The sequence below is a fragment of the Pelobates fuscus genome, chromosome 9 (assembly GCF_036172605.1).
Source record: "Pelobates fuscus isolate aPelFus1 chromosome 9, aPelFus1.pri, whole genome shotgun sequence".
Classification (NCBI taxonomy): Eukaryota; Metazoa; Chordata; class Amphibia; order Anura; family Pelobatidae; genus Pelobates; species Pelobates fuscus.
In genome coordinates, this window is record NC_086325.1 from 68,345,204 (window position 1) to 68,361,526 (window position 16,323).

Sequence of the window (16,323 nt, forward strand, 5' to 3'; positions counted from 1 at the left end):
ACATCATCCAAATTAGCATGAATTGCAGTTTGGACCGAAATGACATCTAATGAAGAACCACATTTGCTGCATTGAAGAATAATGTATTTTAACCTGACTCAAATGCTTCTGTAATTATGAAAAATGCATATAATATTGTCATTTCCATTAACCGTTTGAAAATTAAAGAATAAAAAACAATTAACAATTGAGAATTGTTGCATATAGTGGTTCTACTAAATGAGACTTTGTGTAATTGTTCGACCCTATTACGTATGGGTCTATGAAAGTATTTTTAATGTCTTCTAGTTTACATCCAAAATTCCATGCTGGAGTATTGTTCCTCAAAAGACAAACTTAACATGAAAATAATTATTTACCTGCACAGAGACACATCCTTGCAGTTTAAGCTGTAACTGGATCATGTCCACATCTACTGATGAGCATATCTTCTGAAGATCTGCTGTCTTATCTTTTATCTCATCAATGGCCACATCTACAGGCTTCAGATCGATGTGGTGCTCATGGGTAACAGGTATTCTCTTCTTAACATATGGAAAATTGTTGGACGCTGTAATTAGAGTAGCACTCAATGAAACATCATTGACTGGTATGAGATATTAAATGAACTTTTGCAAAGTAACCTATTGTGCTACTATAAGTGGTCCGTTGGCAAGAAATAATCCATATAGAATCGTGACAAAGGTGGCCAAAAAAGTCTCATGGTCTCTAATCAACTCCAATCAACTAGGCTTAGAGCATAGATCTGCTGTTTTGATCGACAACACGTATCACTGAATTCCAATAATTGCTGACCGTGACTTGGTTCCTTTTATCTAATTAAGCACAGAATATATAGCATAGAATATTTTGCTCTGTAAGAAAGCAAACTAATTAACTGGTTCTCAGTAGACAACACCTCCGCTAGACCACCGTGGAGGCAATATAGTATCCCATCATCTGTACAAATGATGGTAGAAAATTATACACAAAAGTGGCTATATAAGCAGTATTAGTAGAACCACGGCAAACACTTTAGTAGGAGGTGATTCAGATGCTAATATTGCCGTGTATAAACCCAGGTTTGATTTTTAACATAGATTATTCAATAAAAATAGAATTTTAAAGGTCAGGTGCAATTGAAATAACTGTTACATGTGTTAACGATGCATGTTGTATGTTCTATTGTAGAAATTTACTGGAAAATGTATAAGCTCATTAAAAAAAATATATCAATGAACATTTTAATCAAATACACACACAATTTCTCTTACTTGTTAATATAGTTCTTTTTTTGCATTGCTCTTCCACACTTCCATGCTTCTTCCCTGACAGAGTGTATGGAGTTTCATATACAAATCGGTTAATATTATGGTTTTTCTCAAAATTGGTTTTCCTGTCAACCAGTTCGTGTTCTTCCAAGTATGGTTTCACATAGGTTACTTGAATGTGGGCAAATTTTGCATCAAGTTCTTTCACGTTTACCTGCCGAAGAGTACAGTTTCAAACACTTACCACAATATGATGATCACAAATTGCAAAATATATTATGAGGTTTAGGAAACATGGTTTGTTTATTTTTTTATTTAAAACATACAAAATCAAAATTATTATTTTGTCCTGGTTATTATATGTAGTTTTATTCAACTACGGTTTTTGTTTTTTTAGTAGTTGTGTATGAAAACTGAACATTAAATTCTGAACTATCTATGGTGTATTTACCATGTAAACGTGCCTATCTAGTTGTGTGGTAGCAGCAAAATCCTGGAAGCTCAACTCACTAATAGAAAGAGCTTACAGGCCAACTTATTATTTATTTTAAACCATGATGGCAGGCAATGTCAGCATGATTGAGGTCTACTCAGTATTGTCCAATATCAACCAAAAATCAAAAGTAGTATTCTCAAAGGGTACATTCTAACATTACAATTATTCTTGCATTGCATATTCATCTGCTGTGTGGTTGGTTGTTAAAAGCAACTAGATTGATATACAAGTTTGCCAGTTTAGCTATTCACAAACAGGTTGACCACCATTTATCTGGTAACAGGAATAAAAAAAAAAAAAAAGTTTTCCCATTTCTTTGTTCAACATACACTGGGAAAAGGGTAACATTGTTAACCCACATTAAGCCGAATGTGAAATACCCTAAATTTTTTTTATGTATTCATAAGATCAGCAATAAACAAATTGTTAACAATGGAATAATCTGTTAAGGTCACCATGCAAAACTCAGGGAAATCTAATTTTAGACTTGTGCAAAAAAATATTTTAGGTTGGTACAAACAAGTCAAATTCCTTTTAACATATGTATGAGACTTTATATGTAAATTCCAAATGGATCAATTTGTTCAGGTGTAGATTAAAAGGACAGATTAAAAGGAAATAAAACAGAGAGATATGGGGAATGTCAACTAAATATCGCTCTGAAACTGGATAACAGGTACACCATAAATGCCTAAAGTACTACTAAAAAAATAAATAAAAGAGGAACAGAAAAACTATTCCTAAATCCAGGAGCTGATATTCAGAAGGAACAGGAGAATAGTAAAACAGTCAATAAAAATAAATTAAAGTGATACACTAAAATGAGAAAAGTTGTACAGTGCAAAGTGCAAAACAAATAAACATGTACACAGTATAGGAAAAACGTAATAATACACCATGATGATCAAATAAATAAAACATGCACAAAAAACAAAATGATAGTCCCAGAATAGAGCAGTTTCTGTATATAAATCCAAATCAGTGGATGCACAAGAATAAAAAAATAGATTAAAGGGCATATGATTTATTTGTACCACCTACTAATAATGTATGCAGGTTTAATTAAATTCCATGCCTTAAAGGAACACTATAGTTTCAGGAACACAAACATGTATTCCTGACCTTATAGTGTTAAAACCACCATTTAGGTTGCTTGCCCCCTTTAGGCCCCTTTAAAGGGGTTGAAACTCACCTTATTTCCAGGGCCATGTGGGCCTGCCGGCACAGGCCCCACCAACCGGTCCACCTCCTTGGTGACAACATCAGAATTGCCAATTTTTAGCCAATCCAATGCTTTCCTAAGGAGGTGGGATGAGGGCGGGGCAAAACACAGTTTTGGCCAATCAGCACCGCCTCATAGAGATGCGTTGAATCAATGCAATTTTATGAGGAAAATTCAGCGTCTCTTCATGCAGAGCATGGAAACGCTGGACAGCAGTGCTGCCTACTATGCTGCACTGCCCCAGGAAGCGCCTCCAGTGGCCAGCTGAGAAGTGGCCACTGGAGGTGTCCCGAGGGGACAATGTAAACACTGCCTTTTCTCTGAAAATGCAGTTTTTGCATGAAAATGCCTGAAGGGAATGACTATACTCACCAGAACAAATACATTAAGCTGTAGTTGTTCTGACTATTAAGCTGTAGTTGTTCTGGTGACTATAGTGTCCTTTTAATCAATCCACTTTTCTTATCTAAAAAAAACAAATGTGAGGAAGGCTGAACTTGATGGACGCAAGTCTCTTTTCAGCTATGTAACTATGTAACTATGTAACTCAAAACTAATACAGAATGTACCTGTAATCATGATTGACTATGTTTCTTATTTATTCTGTCTTACATTTATTTATGTGTGTATGTGTATACATATATGTATGATGCAATTTGTGTAATATTATATTGTACCATATTGTAACAATGCAGTGTTTGTAGGCCCAGGACATACTTAAAAACAAGAGAAATCTCAATACATCCTTCCTGGTAAAATATTTTATTTTATAAATAAATACACTTTAAATGGACATTAATCTATCTTTTTTTTTTTTTTTTACAAACTTCATGCAAAATGTTGGATTGCAATGCATTCCATCATATATCACATTTTGTATTTTCAATGGTTTACTAAGGTAGGAAGGCACCTTAAATTCTATTCTGGTATCAGAGTCCCAGGCCCCAAAATTTATTAAACACATCACGTTGTAGGGATATGGAAAGTAACAGTCCATATTATTTATACACATATAAACGCTCACGGTGGAATGGAATGAAGAAATTTTGTTTAATTCAACTTTAATTCAGCTTTAATTCAGCTTTTTTATTAATGATTTTTTGCAAACTGAAAAAAAATAGGTGTCACAGCGACTGGCCGATATTTGCTACCTAACCAGAATGCACTCTTCTTCAATGCCAAAGGGTTGGTCAAGGAGTTTAAAAATGAAGAAAACCAATTAAATGTCAGTGTTTACCTGAGACAGTTTGAATGCACTTACCTTGTTAGAATCCTGAATCATTTTTACAGTGTCTGCTCCAAATTTTTCACCATACAGATTGAGGAGCCGTAAAGATATCTCAGACAGTCCTGTGAGTTTGGGTTCCTTATAGATGTACTCTTTGCCATCTTCATCTTCAAAAAAAGCCTAAAGAAGAAGGCCTTTGTTAGACAATCCAATGGTTTCAGAATTGATTCTGCTGGGGTACATTGAGCTCAGCCCTATAGCTAAGCACTCTCAGCAGAATTTAGTTCAATTAGTAGAGCTTCCTGCATCTAGAAGTGGTGGCCACCAGGGCATGGCAGACACCAGGTAAATAGTGAAACGTTTCTCAAATGGTTTAACTGCTAATAGTGGGAGATCAAAGGGGAACTCTTGTCACCACAGTCACGACAGCGGGCTCTAGTGATTAAGGTGATTGGAGTGTTCCTTTAAGATTGCATACTTTTTCCCCTTCTGTCTCACTCAGGCCTGCAACAGTTTTCCCTTCACAAACCTCAATGTGTTCGTGAAGTTGCTCCAAGTAAATCTGTATTAATATTACATTGATTATCCATGTATATATATTCATTATATATGGCAAAATTCAAAATCTGAAGTTCTAAATATGTCAAAAAGATTTTAAAAAAAACGTTACTACTCAATAAATAATGGTCACTAGTATGTTAAATGTTATACTTATGCAGGAAGCAGAAAGATACATTTATATTGTATATGTCTCTTTTTCTTTTATATACACAAGATACATACACATGTATATCTATAATGACAATATCCACAGCTCCCCTTACATCAGATAAGATTAGCCTCTAATTTATGGTAATAGTGAGGAAAAAGAGAGAATAACATTTACTGAAAGTGTTGCTCTTGGACGTTCCATAATAATATGCTTCAAGCAAAGATAACATGTGATGTATGCAGGAAACAATAATGAAACACAAAATTTAATAGCAGGTTGCAATTAAAAGAATTAACTAGTTAATCATTTCTAGCTGAACGTATTGTTTAAGCAGGAGTTATAATGTTATGCCAATAGAGATTACATGGGCAGAGGTGGTAACCCATGAACACCGTCATTTGCTAGTAGGATAGAGCACAGATCATAAACATAATATTCCTAAAGTCAAAATATAATTCTTGGTATCATCATATATTTTATATGTCTAATTAATGGAATTTGTTAAAGGACCACTATAGGCACCCAGACCACTTCAGCTCAATGAAGTGGTCTAGGTGCCTGGTCCATCTAGGGTTAACCCTGCAGCTGTAAACATAGCAGTTTCAGAGAAACTGCAATATTTACACTAGTGTTAATCCAGCCTCTAGTGGCTTTCTCATTGACAGCCGCTAGAGGTGCTTCTGCGCTTCTCACTGTGAGAAGTGCTTTCCTATGGACTGTTTGAATGTGTGCGCAGCTCTTGCCGCGCATGCGCATTTGGCACTGATGTCAGAAGAGGGAGGAGAGTTCCCCAGCGCCGAGGGAGCCCGGCACTGAAGAAAGGTAAGAGTTTAACCCCTTCAGCCCGGCGAGAGTGGGACCCTGAGGGTGGGGGGAACCTAGAGACCCTTTAGTGCCAGGAAAACTAGTTTAACATAAATTTTTTTTTCACATCAATGAATTGTCAAAAAAAAAAAAAAAATACATGTGCCCGCCTTATCGATATTTGAGCAAAGACACATGTTTTGTTTGTTTCATTGTCTAACCCACCAACAAATGATTATTTCATTATAGTTATAATGCAATATTATTACTTAAGAGGCAGGTTTCGTTTTAATGAAGCTAATAAGGCTACAATTACCGGAGGACAACAGCATAATACGTTATGCAAAGCTAGTTGTAAAACAAAATAGTTGTAAATTGTCGTATAGCAATTGTTTACTCTGTTATAGGAAAATGTTACAGTTTTGATATTGTATGCATTGATAACATTCTCTAATAAAAATGATATATGAAAAAAAAAAAAAAAAAAGAGGCAGGTTTCATAGTCATTATGCATAAAGCCTAACTTGATCGACATTAAAGGACCACTATAGTGCCAGGAAAACAAACTCATTTTCCTGGCACTATAGTGTTAATAGGTCCCCCCACCGCCGGCCTCAAGAGAGGTTAATGGATTAAACGTTCACCTTTATCCAGCGCCAGGCTCCGTCGGCACTGGGGACTCTCCTTCCTCTTCCAACGTCACCCGCCGAATGCGCATGCTCAGCAAGAGACGCACGTGCATTCAATGAGTCCATAGGAAAGCATTTCCCAATACTTTCCTATGGACAGCAGCGTCTTCTCACTGTGAAAATCACAGTGAGAAGCGCGGAAGCACCTCTAGCAGCTGTCAATGAGACAGCCACTAGAGGCTGGATTAACCCTAATATAAACATAGCAGTTTCTCTGAAACTGCTATGTTTACATCTGCAGGGTTAACCCTAGATGGACCTGGCACCCAGACCACTTCATTAAGCTGAAGTGGTCTGGATGCCTATAGTGGTCCTTTAATGTTGCTTTATCGTACATGATAAAAATTTGTGCATCAAGATCAGTGCAAACAAATGAAACGTATGTAGAACACATTCAGCCTTTTTTGTGATTATAGCATGAAGGTGAACATGTTTGGCTGATTGATAATTTATATTGCGTGTACATGACTGGTTGAAAGTGAGAGTGATTGTGGTTGAGAATGAAAGGGAGAGGAGACGGCAGTGCACAGCAACCAATTTTGCACCACTGGGATGTTGCTAACCCTTCTAGAAGCATAATACAGGCCATCGCTGCACTTTCTTTGTTTTTCCTTCATTCATTTTTTATTATCCAGAAATGTAGCAATAACTTACACTTCTATGGAAATGTATTGTTCCCCTGAATCTCATTTCCATTTACAATAGTTTGATCTAAATTTTTTATTACTATTTGCACATCTGCCTTACCATGCAGTTGTGCTGTACATATACGATGCAATGTTTTATAAAGCTGAGTTGTATTTACTCCCCACACAACCTAAAAAAAAAAATATTATAAGCCACCTGATATATATAACATTAATGTTTTCTTTTTAAATGGTTACCACCCAGATTGAAAGTATATCTTGTCAAACTTATATTTAAAGTGACACTCCAAGTCTCCAAGCAGCATAACAACTTCATTGAAATTAATTTTAGGGGTTACATAATCCTCGATTGGTTAAACCCCAAAGTCTGTGCTCCAGATGCCTCTCTGTGCTTCGGTTTTCTCAATATCTTTAGATCGAAAGGCTACTGAAAGGTGCGCTGACTGGCTGAGAGCGTTAGCTGACCGCTCTTGGCCAATCAGAGGTGCTGCTTCCTGATTCTGCAAGAGCCAATCACAGTACCCAAAATATCACTGGGTCCCTCACAAATTTTAACATGGGAGATTAACATGCTAACTGCAGTACTTAATGCTTAAACTGCTTACAGAGACTGCTAAATATATGCTTTGTACTGTTACTTACTGTATGTATGTGTTAGTGTGTCTGTCTCTGTATGTATGTATGTATGTGTGTGTCTGTATGTATGTGTCTATATGCATGTGTGTCTGTAAGTATGTATGTATGTGTCTGTGTGTCTGTGTGTCTGTCAGGGGTGTGTGTGTATGTATGTGTCTTTCTGTGTCCATGTGTCTCTGTATGTGTGTATGTATGTATGTATGTATGTATGTGTCCGGGGGGAGGGGGCCCCACGGATCAGTTTCGCACCGCGGCCCCATGGATTGTGTGTATGCCACTGGTAGGCACCACCCTCAGATCTCCCTCTTTCCTTGGTGCTCCTCACAGTCAGATAAGTACCTAATTTTCTCTGTTCTGTGTTTTTTTTTTCTTTATTGGTGATTTGTTAGTATTTGCTGTTATATTACATGTATTTTCAGTTTGTATTTACTATGTTTATGGTTCGGGGTCCCAAACAAGCGGAAGGCTCTCTTTTTTACCTGTTTGGGGTCTTTTGTTGTACCCCTATCCTTTCTCATTTTTCTTTCATCTATATTTGTGGTTTTTCTGTTTTGGTACCTGCTGTCTGAGGTTTTTCTGCCTTTATCTTGTCCTGCTCTGCTTTATTTTGGTGCCCCTGTGTTTTTCCCTATGTTTCTTAGGCTCCTTTGAAGTCCCGGACCATTTTGGCCCTCCTGTTTGGCTCTAATCGACAAGTGTGCGGCTGGCGTTCGGCTGTTTGCTTGAACGAATGCCTGAACTGATTGTTTCGCGGGTGCGTTCGGTTTGCGAATGCTATTTCGCATTTGCAGACTTGTAACCACACGTTCGGCAGGTTTTTACCCGTTCGCAGGTTTTGACTTATGGGAGGCGTGGACAAACCGGCTCCAGACACCCATACGGTGAGTTTACATACACCTCAAGTTTTTTCTCATGTTTGTGTTGGGGGCAGACTCCATAATTTTTTCCCAGTTTGGTCAACAATTACCTCAGACACGTGGGTACTCGACGCTGTTCAAGGTTTTCATATAGAACTCATGAGAATGCCTTGCGATACTCCAACTCAAAGCTATGGTTCACTACCGCCATTTCAAGATGGAGGGCATCTCTCTTCTGAGGGACCTACTCCAGCACGGAGATTGGTTGACGGACCTAGATTTGAAGGACGCGTACCTGACAGTGCCAGTAGCCGAAACTTCTCGAGATCTACTTCGATTTCGTGGGACGAACAGAGTTTGGCGCTTTACATGTCTTCCTTTTGGTCTCTCTTCAGCGCCCTGGTGCTTCACAAAGCTGCTACGCCTAGTGATGGCCTGGCTCCGCAGTCATTTGCCTAATTGTCTACCTGGCTCAGAGCGCTTCATCCTCATGCACCATCTGTAATGGACTGTGGACCTGCTCAGTCATCTGGGGTTCATCATCAACCTATCCAGGCACATGGAATTTATGGGTTTCCTTGTGGATTCGGAGGAGGAATCATTGAGCCTTCCATCCTCCAAGATTCAGACGATTCGCAAGGAGGTTCGCAGGGCGCTCTTCTGTCTGAGGATCACCCTGCATCACTTGGCATGGCTTATCTGCATGCTGGCCTCGTCTATCCACGTGGTGTTCCCGGCCCCTCTCCATTACAGGGCACTCCAAAGGTTGAAAATAGCTCATCTGTAAGAGGGCGCGTCTTGGATGGGTACGTGGATATGGTTACCCTGGATGGCGAAACGAGGGATGAACTGCAGTGGTGGATCGTGAACCTGTCTGCATGGAGCGGCAGGGTGATTTTCGGTTCACAACCGGAGTTCACCATAGATTCGGACGCGAGTCTCCACAGCTAGGGTGGCCACTGAAAAGGTGTGTCGATGGGAGGTCGTTGGTCGGACTCAAAACGCTTTGGAACTTCTGGCAGGTTCTTTCGCAAACCAGAGTATCACAAGGGACCAGGCACAGGTGTGCATTCGCCTCCGCATGGACAACATCTCGGCGGTGAGGTAGGTCAAGCACATGTGCGGCACACAGGTCTTGGCCAGATTGGCGAGAGAATTTTGGGAGTTCTGTCTAGCTCGGAATTTAGTAGTTCAAGCGGAATATCTACCGGGCCTACACAATGTCCAGGCAGATTGGAATTCACAATATCTTTTGGACAACAGAGACTGGAAATTGGACACGGAGGTGTTCTCAACTGTATCGTCTCTCTGGGGTCCTTTTGTTGTCAACCTCTTCGCCTCATGGCTCAACACCCAACTCTCACAGTTTTTAAGCTGGAGACCAGACCTGGCGGCAGAGGCAGTGTACGCATTCCTGCAAGACTGGCAAGGGGATCTCCTGTACCCTTTCCCCCCCTTCTTCATGATTCCACGCACGCTCCTTCAGGTTTGACACCAACAAACCGAACTGGTGCTCGTGGTTCCCATAACTTCTGGAGATGTCGGTGGATTGTCCCAGGCTGTTGTTGTCTTTCCCAGGCCTGTTTCGTGACCCGGCAGGTGGTTGTCACCCTCTGTTGTGGACGGATCCCTCATTCTCATGGCATGGTGGATTTCAGGGGACCATGGGAAGTCCAGGGGGTTTCTGAGACTACTCAACGATTGTTGGCGGACGCATGGGCTCCAGGAACTAGACGATCATATGGGTCAGCTTGGCAAGCTTGGGCTGGCAAGGCTCACCGAACGATCAATCTGTACAGATCGGCAATATCTTCGACCCACCGGGGTTTGATGGTTGCCCCACGGGCCAATATCCTTTAGTATGTCGACTCCTATACGGCTCCTGTCTTTACCGACCACCTAGGCCACGTTATTCATCCCCTTGGGATGTCTTGGTCGTTCTGTCTTTTCTCTCTGCCTGGCCTTCTAACCGGGATCTCTCATTACGCCAGTTGTCGGCTAAATTGTTTTGTCTCTTTTGCCTCATTTCTTGCAAAAGTGTGTCAGATGTACGTGCTTTGGATTTTATTGCTAGATCATACACTCCGGAGGGTGTGTGTTAGGATTACAAGTTGATCCAGCACGCAGTACTTTCTCACACCTAGGACTAAGGATAACGTATAACCGGACCTTAGAATGGCCGGACTTGACGTCTCCAAGAATAGTCAAAATACTTTCCGAGGTCAGGGACACAGAATCAGACACAAAGATGAGGGAAAGCCAAAAGTAAAGGATACTGGAACCTAGATATCAGGGAAGTCAAAACAAAGCCAAAGTCAAATACCAGAAAATCAAGATCAGGAATGCACTCTCGGATAACCATAGGCATGAAACCACGACAGGGCACTGAGCAAGCGGTGAACTGGGCCTAAATACCCCTCTTATGGATCCGATTGGCTGTAACCAGCCTTTGTCCCCAAAGGCAATTACCAGGTTTCCATGTGCATGATTTCTGCTCAGCACAAGCCCTCCTGTGGATTTGATTGCTGCTCGGCACAACTTTTCCTGTCAGGACAGTAATGTTGCTTGACACAACTTTTCCTGTCAGGACAGTAAATACCATTAACCACATTTTTATGTGCAGATGAATACGTGACAGTGTGACTTTCAATATTTCCAGACGTACTAAGACTTCTATTTAGTCGGTATCGTATCCAACTTTCCCTTTGACACCGGCTTTATGCCCGGTAGCTCGTTTACGCGAATATGAAGATCGTACCAGGCCACATCGTTCTGCATCTACACCTCAACTTTTGTCTTTTCATTCCCCTTTTGCCCCTGTTGCGAGCGCTATGTTGTCCCGATGGTTGAAGTGGATTCTGGACCAAGCCGGTATTGAAGTTTCTGTTTTTGGAGTGCATTGTGTTAGGGAAACCTCTGCCTCGTCAATTATGGCATCGGGGGCACGCTTGGAGGACCTTATGAGGATGGCAGATTGGTCATGGGAATCAACGTTTCATAAATTTTATTTTTGGCCTATTACTCATGTGTTTTCTGCGGTGGTTGATTAGCTATAAACTTGCAATATGAGCCTCCGTGTCTTGTAATAAAATTACATGATTTTCCTATTATATGGCGTAAAGTCATGATTTTATTAAAGACAAAATCATGGGAGTATTGTCCCACCCGTTATGAAGCAATTTCCCAGTTTTGTTTTCTATATTTCCCACCTGTATTGTTTGTTATAGGCGATTGGATTAATTGGTATGGTAAGTGGGGCATTGTATTTATGAGGTTTGGTTTTTATTATACCTGTTCTAAGTTTTGGGATGGGCTGTTGCTCATTATGGGATTTAGATTAATGTCTATAATGCTTCTGGTCTTGATGTTGGCCTGTAGTACCAATTTAACCCTTGGGCTCCTGTTCTTTAGGTTTTCACAGCATGATCAAGTCCTGTTGATGTCTCTTTCATCTACCTTGGGGGAGCGTTATCTTGTTGGAGCTGTTACTTGGAGTTTCCAAATTGGTTTCCTGTTGTGGATTAAATGGTCCTTCTATGTTTCGTTTGCTGAAGAATTATGTCTGCTGGTTTCCTGTTTTGTTGACTTTTTCTGTTGTGGTGTGTCGCATCTTCAAGAAAGAGGGAGATCTGAGGTGGTGCCTACTATTATACTGGGACTTGGCTGGGAGTGGCCTATGTTATTATGTGTGCATTATTTTTTCATTCTGTTTTGTATTCTTTGCTGCTATTGGTGGACAGTAAAGAAAGGGATATGCAATACTCGCCTCCTTGTCTTTAATAAAATTATGACTTTATCATGTAATAGGAAAATCATGTAATTATATTACTTAAAACAAGCTACATTTAATCATCCTGCAATTCTGTTGTTTTTTTCAGCTCCCCTTCAACTTGCTGCTTGTTAAGACTGTTACTTGTATGCAATTGCTAATACCAGGCTTCCCCAAACTCCGGCCCTCCAGATGTTGCTGAACTACAATTAGGTTTAAATACAGACAAAGATAAAATATATTTATGTTTAACCTCTGTCTCCTTTCTAATTTTTTTTATTTAATTATGCACTCACTGATTTGACACACACACTCACAGACACACTCACAGACACACACATACACTGACAGACAAACACACTTATACACTGACAGACACACACTGACTGACAGAGACAAATACTCACTGACATACACACTCACTGGCAGAGACAAATATTCACTGACATACACACTCACTGGCAGAGACAAATACTCACTGACAGACACACACAATCACAGACAGACAGATACACACACTGACAGACAGATACACACACTGACAGACAGATACACACACTGACAGACAGATACACAAATTGACAGACACAAATACTCATTGACAGACACACACATTGACAGACACAAATACTCATTGACAGACACACACATTGACAGACACACACATTGACAGACACAAATACTCACTGACAGACACACACACTCACTGATTTGACACACACTTACTCCATCTACATATTTAGCTACATAACTACTTATGAATCTACTGATCCTTGTAAATATCTACATAGCAATCTATGTATATCTCTTTAAAACTATTCATCAATCCCCAGAAGCACATCACAGATTGGAAGTTTCGCAGAGAATGCAATACGTTCCATCTCAAAATTCACCCCTGTACCACATGATGTTGCAAAAATAAACAAAAATAAGTTTATATTAGTATACCAAGTATATAACACAGCACTCAACTTTCCTATTCTGTTTTTTCTAAAACCCAACCCAAGTTGTCAACCGCTGCTACTGGGGCAGAGTTACCCCAGAGTGCACATTGTTACAAAAGAGGAAGATGATATGCAGAACTGAATAAAGTAAACTAAAAAAGCCACAAAATATAGCAACAGATTATCAGAGAGCTAAAGAACACTAAGTACATTCTAGATCTAAAATATATACATGTGTACTTCTACATGACGTCTGGAAACCAAGTTCGTAGTCATAATTATGTGTTCAACACTAATCTTTTAAAACTTTTCTGTAAAAAAACAGGTTGTGGTTATTGTAAATAATATTTTCTAACACTTTCTGCCCTGATCCACTCCCAGATAATACATTGACGGCACAGCAAAGCATGCTCCTGTAATATGATTGATGTCTTCTTACACTAAACAGGAAAGAAGCAATCCTTACGTGGTTCCTGTTATTCTACAGATATACTTATTTCAGCAGGCAATCATGCCTACTTGTAATTAACCATGTCAAATATAAAGAACTAAAATGAAATGTAAGTATTAATTTTTATTATTAAAGGAACACTTTCATAAGAGTTCGACTTCTTACCGAGGGTCTGCAGGGTTCCTCTCCCCACCTCCTCTCACCATTAAGGAGAGCCGTAAGCTCCTGCTTTGCAGCTTCAATTAGTACTACTGAGTTCAGCCCTACAGTTCATTAGCTAAGAGCGCATTGATGTCACACACACTATGTGTGCCAAGGAACATGTCTTGTATCTTTAGAATTAAAGTTCCAATACTCACCCATTATCACTGACACACACTCACTAGTTTGACACACACACTCACTGACAGACACACTCACTCGCTGACAGACACACACTCTAACTCAGGGCTCGACAAATCCCAGGTGCAAGGTCGCCATGGTGACTAGAATTTTTGTCTTGGCGTCTGAGATTTGCTGGCCCCTTCAGCCCCCAAGGTGGCAGGCTGTCTATTAGTGGAGACGGGCAGTCGGCAGTGAGTGTGTCAGTGAGTGAGTGTGTGTCAATGAGTGAGTGTGTGTGAGAGTGTGTGTATCAGTGAGTGAGATTGTGTGACACACACTAACCAATACACACAATCACTGATACACACACTCACTGACAGACACAAACATTTACTGAGAGACACACTCACTCACTGGCAGACACACACTCACACACATTCCCTCACAAATTATTATTTGCTTTGTTTTTAATTTATGTCCACCCAACCTCCCTACCTTTGGGAGAGTTGGAGTGGACCCTTTTCCTGTGGAGCTTCTAGGATCCTGTCATCTTCAAGCTCTTCTCGCTCTGCTCCCTAGCATGCCGTTTAGTGGTGCTGGGACTGGAGTGACATCATATCCCATCTCCCGGGCATCACTTCAGGGTGCGTGAGGGAGCAGAGCAAGAAGAGCTTGAAGTTTACAGCTTCTTCACCGTGGCCTCCATTCCCTCAGCTCCCAAGCTCTTGGGCCCCCCCATGACAGAGGGAACACAGAGAACCTGGTCGCACTTAAAAGCTCGGCGGTAACTGTGGTTCTGCCACTGCATCGGCAGGCATTGGTGCAATGTTGAATAGGCTGACAAACACACCATTTTTGGAGTCTTGGTTTAATAGTTACAAATAAGCTATTAAGAGGCTTTTCCTTCATAAATTTAAGACCAAAAAATATATAACTGAAAAAATTACTTTGAGAATTTCAGTTTGATTATTTTAGATTTAAATGTGAAAGTCACTTAACATTTTTGACAGGTTACATATTGGTGAATAACCCTTTAGGAGTGAATGTAGAATATCGCTGCCCATTTCTCACAAAGGTACAAAGGTTATAAAATGCCCAATGACAATCTGAAATCTCTCCTCTCACACATTGGAAGATAATGCTGAAGATAATGTGTTATCCTGGCTACAAAATGCAAAACACTGTTTCCATGGTGATTACTCCTTATTTAACACTTTGCTCCAGGACAGTACCTGGTTTTTACTTGATAAATTGTCCCCCGTTGCGTTGAATCATACATTCATCTTCCCTAGTCCCTAAATTACCCAAGACACTTTAGCCACTTCTTCAGTTGGTAGGAAACACTGGCAGTGCACAAGAAATACTTCTCATGTAAACAAAGTGTTTACAAAAAAAAAAAAAAAAGAGCAAGAAAACCATAGACAAAAAAAACCACATGCAAGTCTTGTCCTATCTTGTCAGACATTACTGGCAGTAGATGTCAACACATCTGACAGGATATCTAGTCAACTTTCTCAAAAAAGCATGAACATGTCAAGAAAAGGACAAAGAAACATAAATTACATACCAGAATATAAAAATCACATGTATCTTTAACATTCCTGACAAGCTAATTTAACAAGTAAGATGTACATTGTACTCGCATTACAAAACATGATAACAAAACAGATAATTTTTCTCGACTCACACATCACACACAGAGTTATTTACTAAAATGTCAAATGTTTGGAATTAAAAGTGAATTTTGTATTCTAATCAGAAAAGCTGAATTGCAAATGTAGCTGGCATACAGAATTAGCCAAATATGGCGTTTTTGACCTAAAATTTTAAATTCACTTAGAATTCCTGACAATTCATCCTTCAGTAAATAACTCACAATAGATATGATCGTTTGTTTGCTTGCCATCAGAAGGTGATTAAAATATAAAATTACATTACTAAACAAACCTCCCCTGTTTACTATTTTTGTATGTTGTTGACATATATAAACAGAAGCTTAAAAACATATTACAGTGTTTAGCATGTGCTGAGGATACAATGATCAAATAGCAACTGCTTCAAACTTGGTATATAATAAAATTGCGGTCTTAAATAAATGTTCGCCCCTTAATTTGAACTCTAGCCAACAAAATACATACAAACCATCATTAGCAGTCCACAAAAGACAGCTTTCAATAAAAAGAAAAACAAAATATAATAAAAACAATTTAATAAAATACAATGTTGAAAGTATTATTCAAAACAAAAAATGGGGTGGCAGGTCATTAATCTATTTAGCAACATTATAGCATTAA

The 16,323-nt window shown here is 39.5% G+C and overlaps 1 protein-coding gene across 1 annotated transcript in view; it reads right to left on the reverse strand.

Annotated features, from left to right (window-relative positions):
- The window catches only part of DOCK11 (dedicator of cytokinesis 11), a 293,614-nt gene that overhangs the window by 43,401 nt on the left and 233,890 nt on the right, over positions 1–16,323 (reverse strand). Inside the window, exons 49-51 of the mRNA XM_063432045.1 lie at positions 4,230–4,376; positions 1,254–1,464; positions 360–550 (exon numbers count right to left, since the gene is read on the reverse strand). Of these exons, the coding sequence (XP_063288115.1) occupies positions 360–550; positions 1,254–1,464; positions 4,230–4,376 (549 nt within the window). The remainder of the gene's footprint in view (positions 1–359; positions 551–1,253; positions 1,465–4,229; positions 4,377–16,323) is intronic.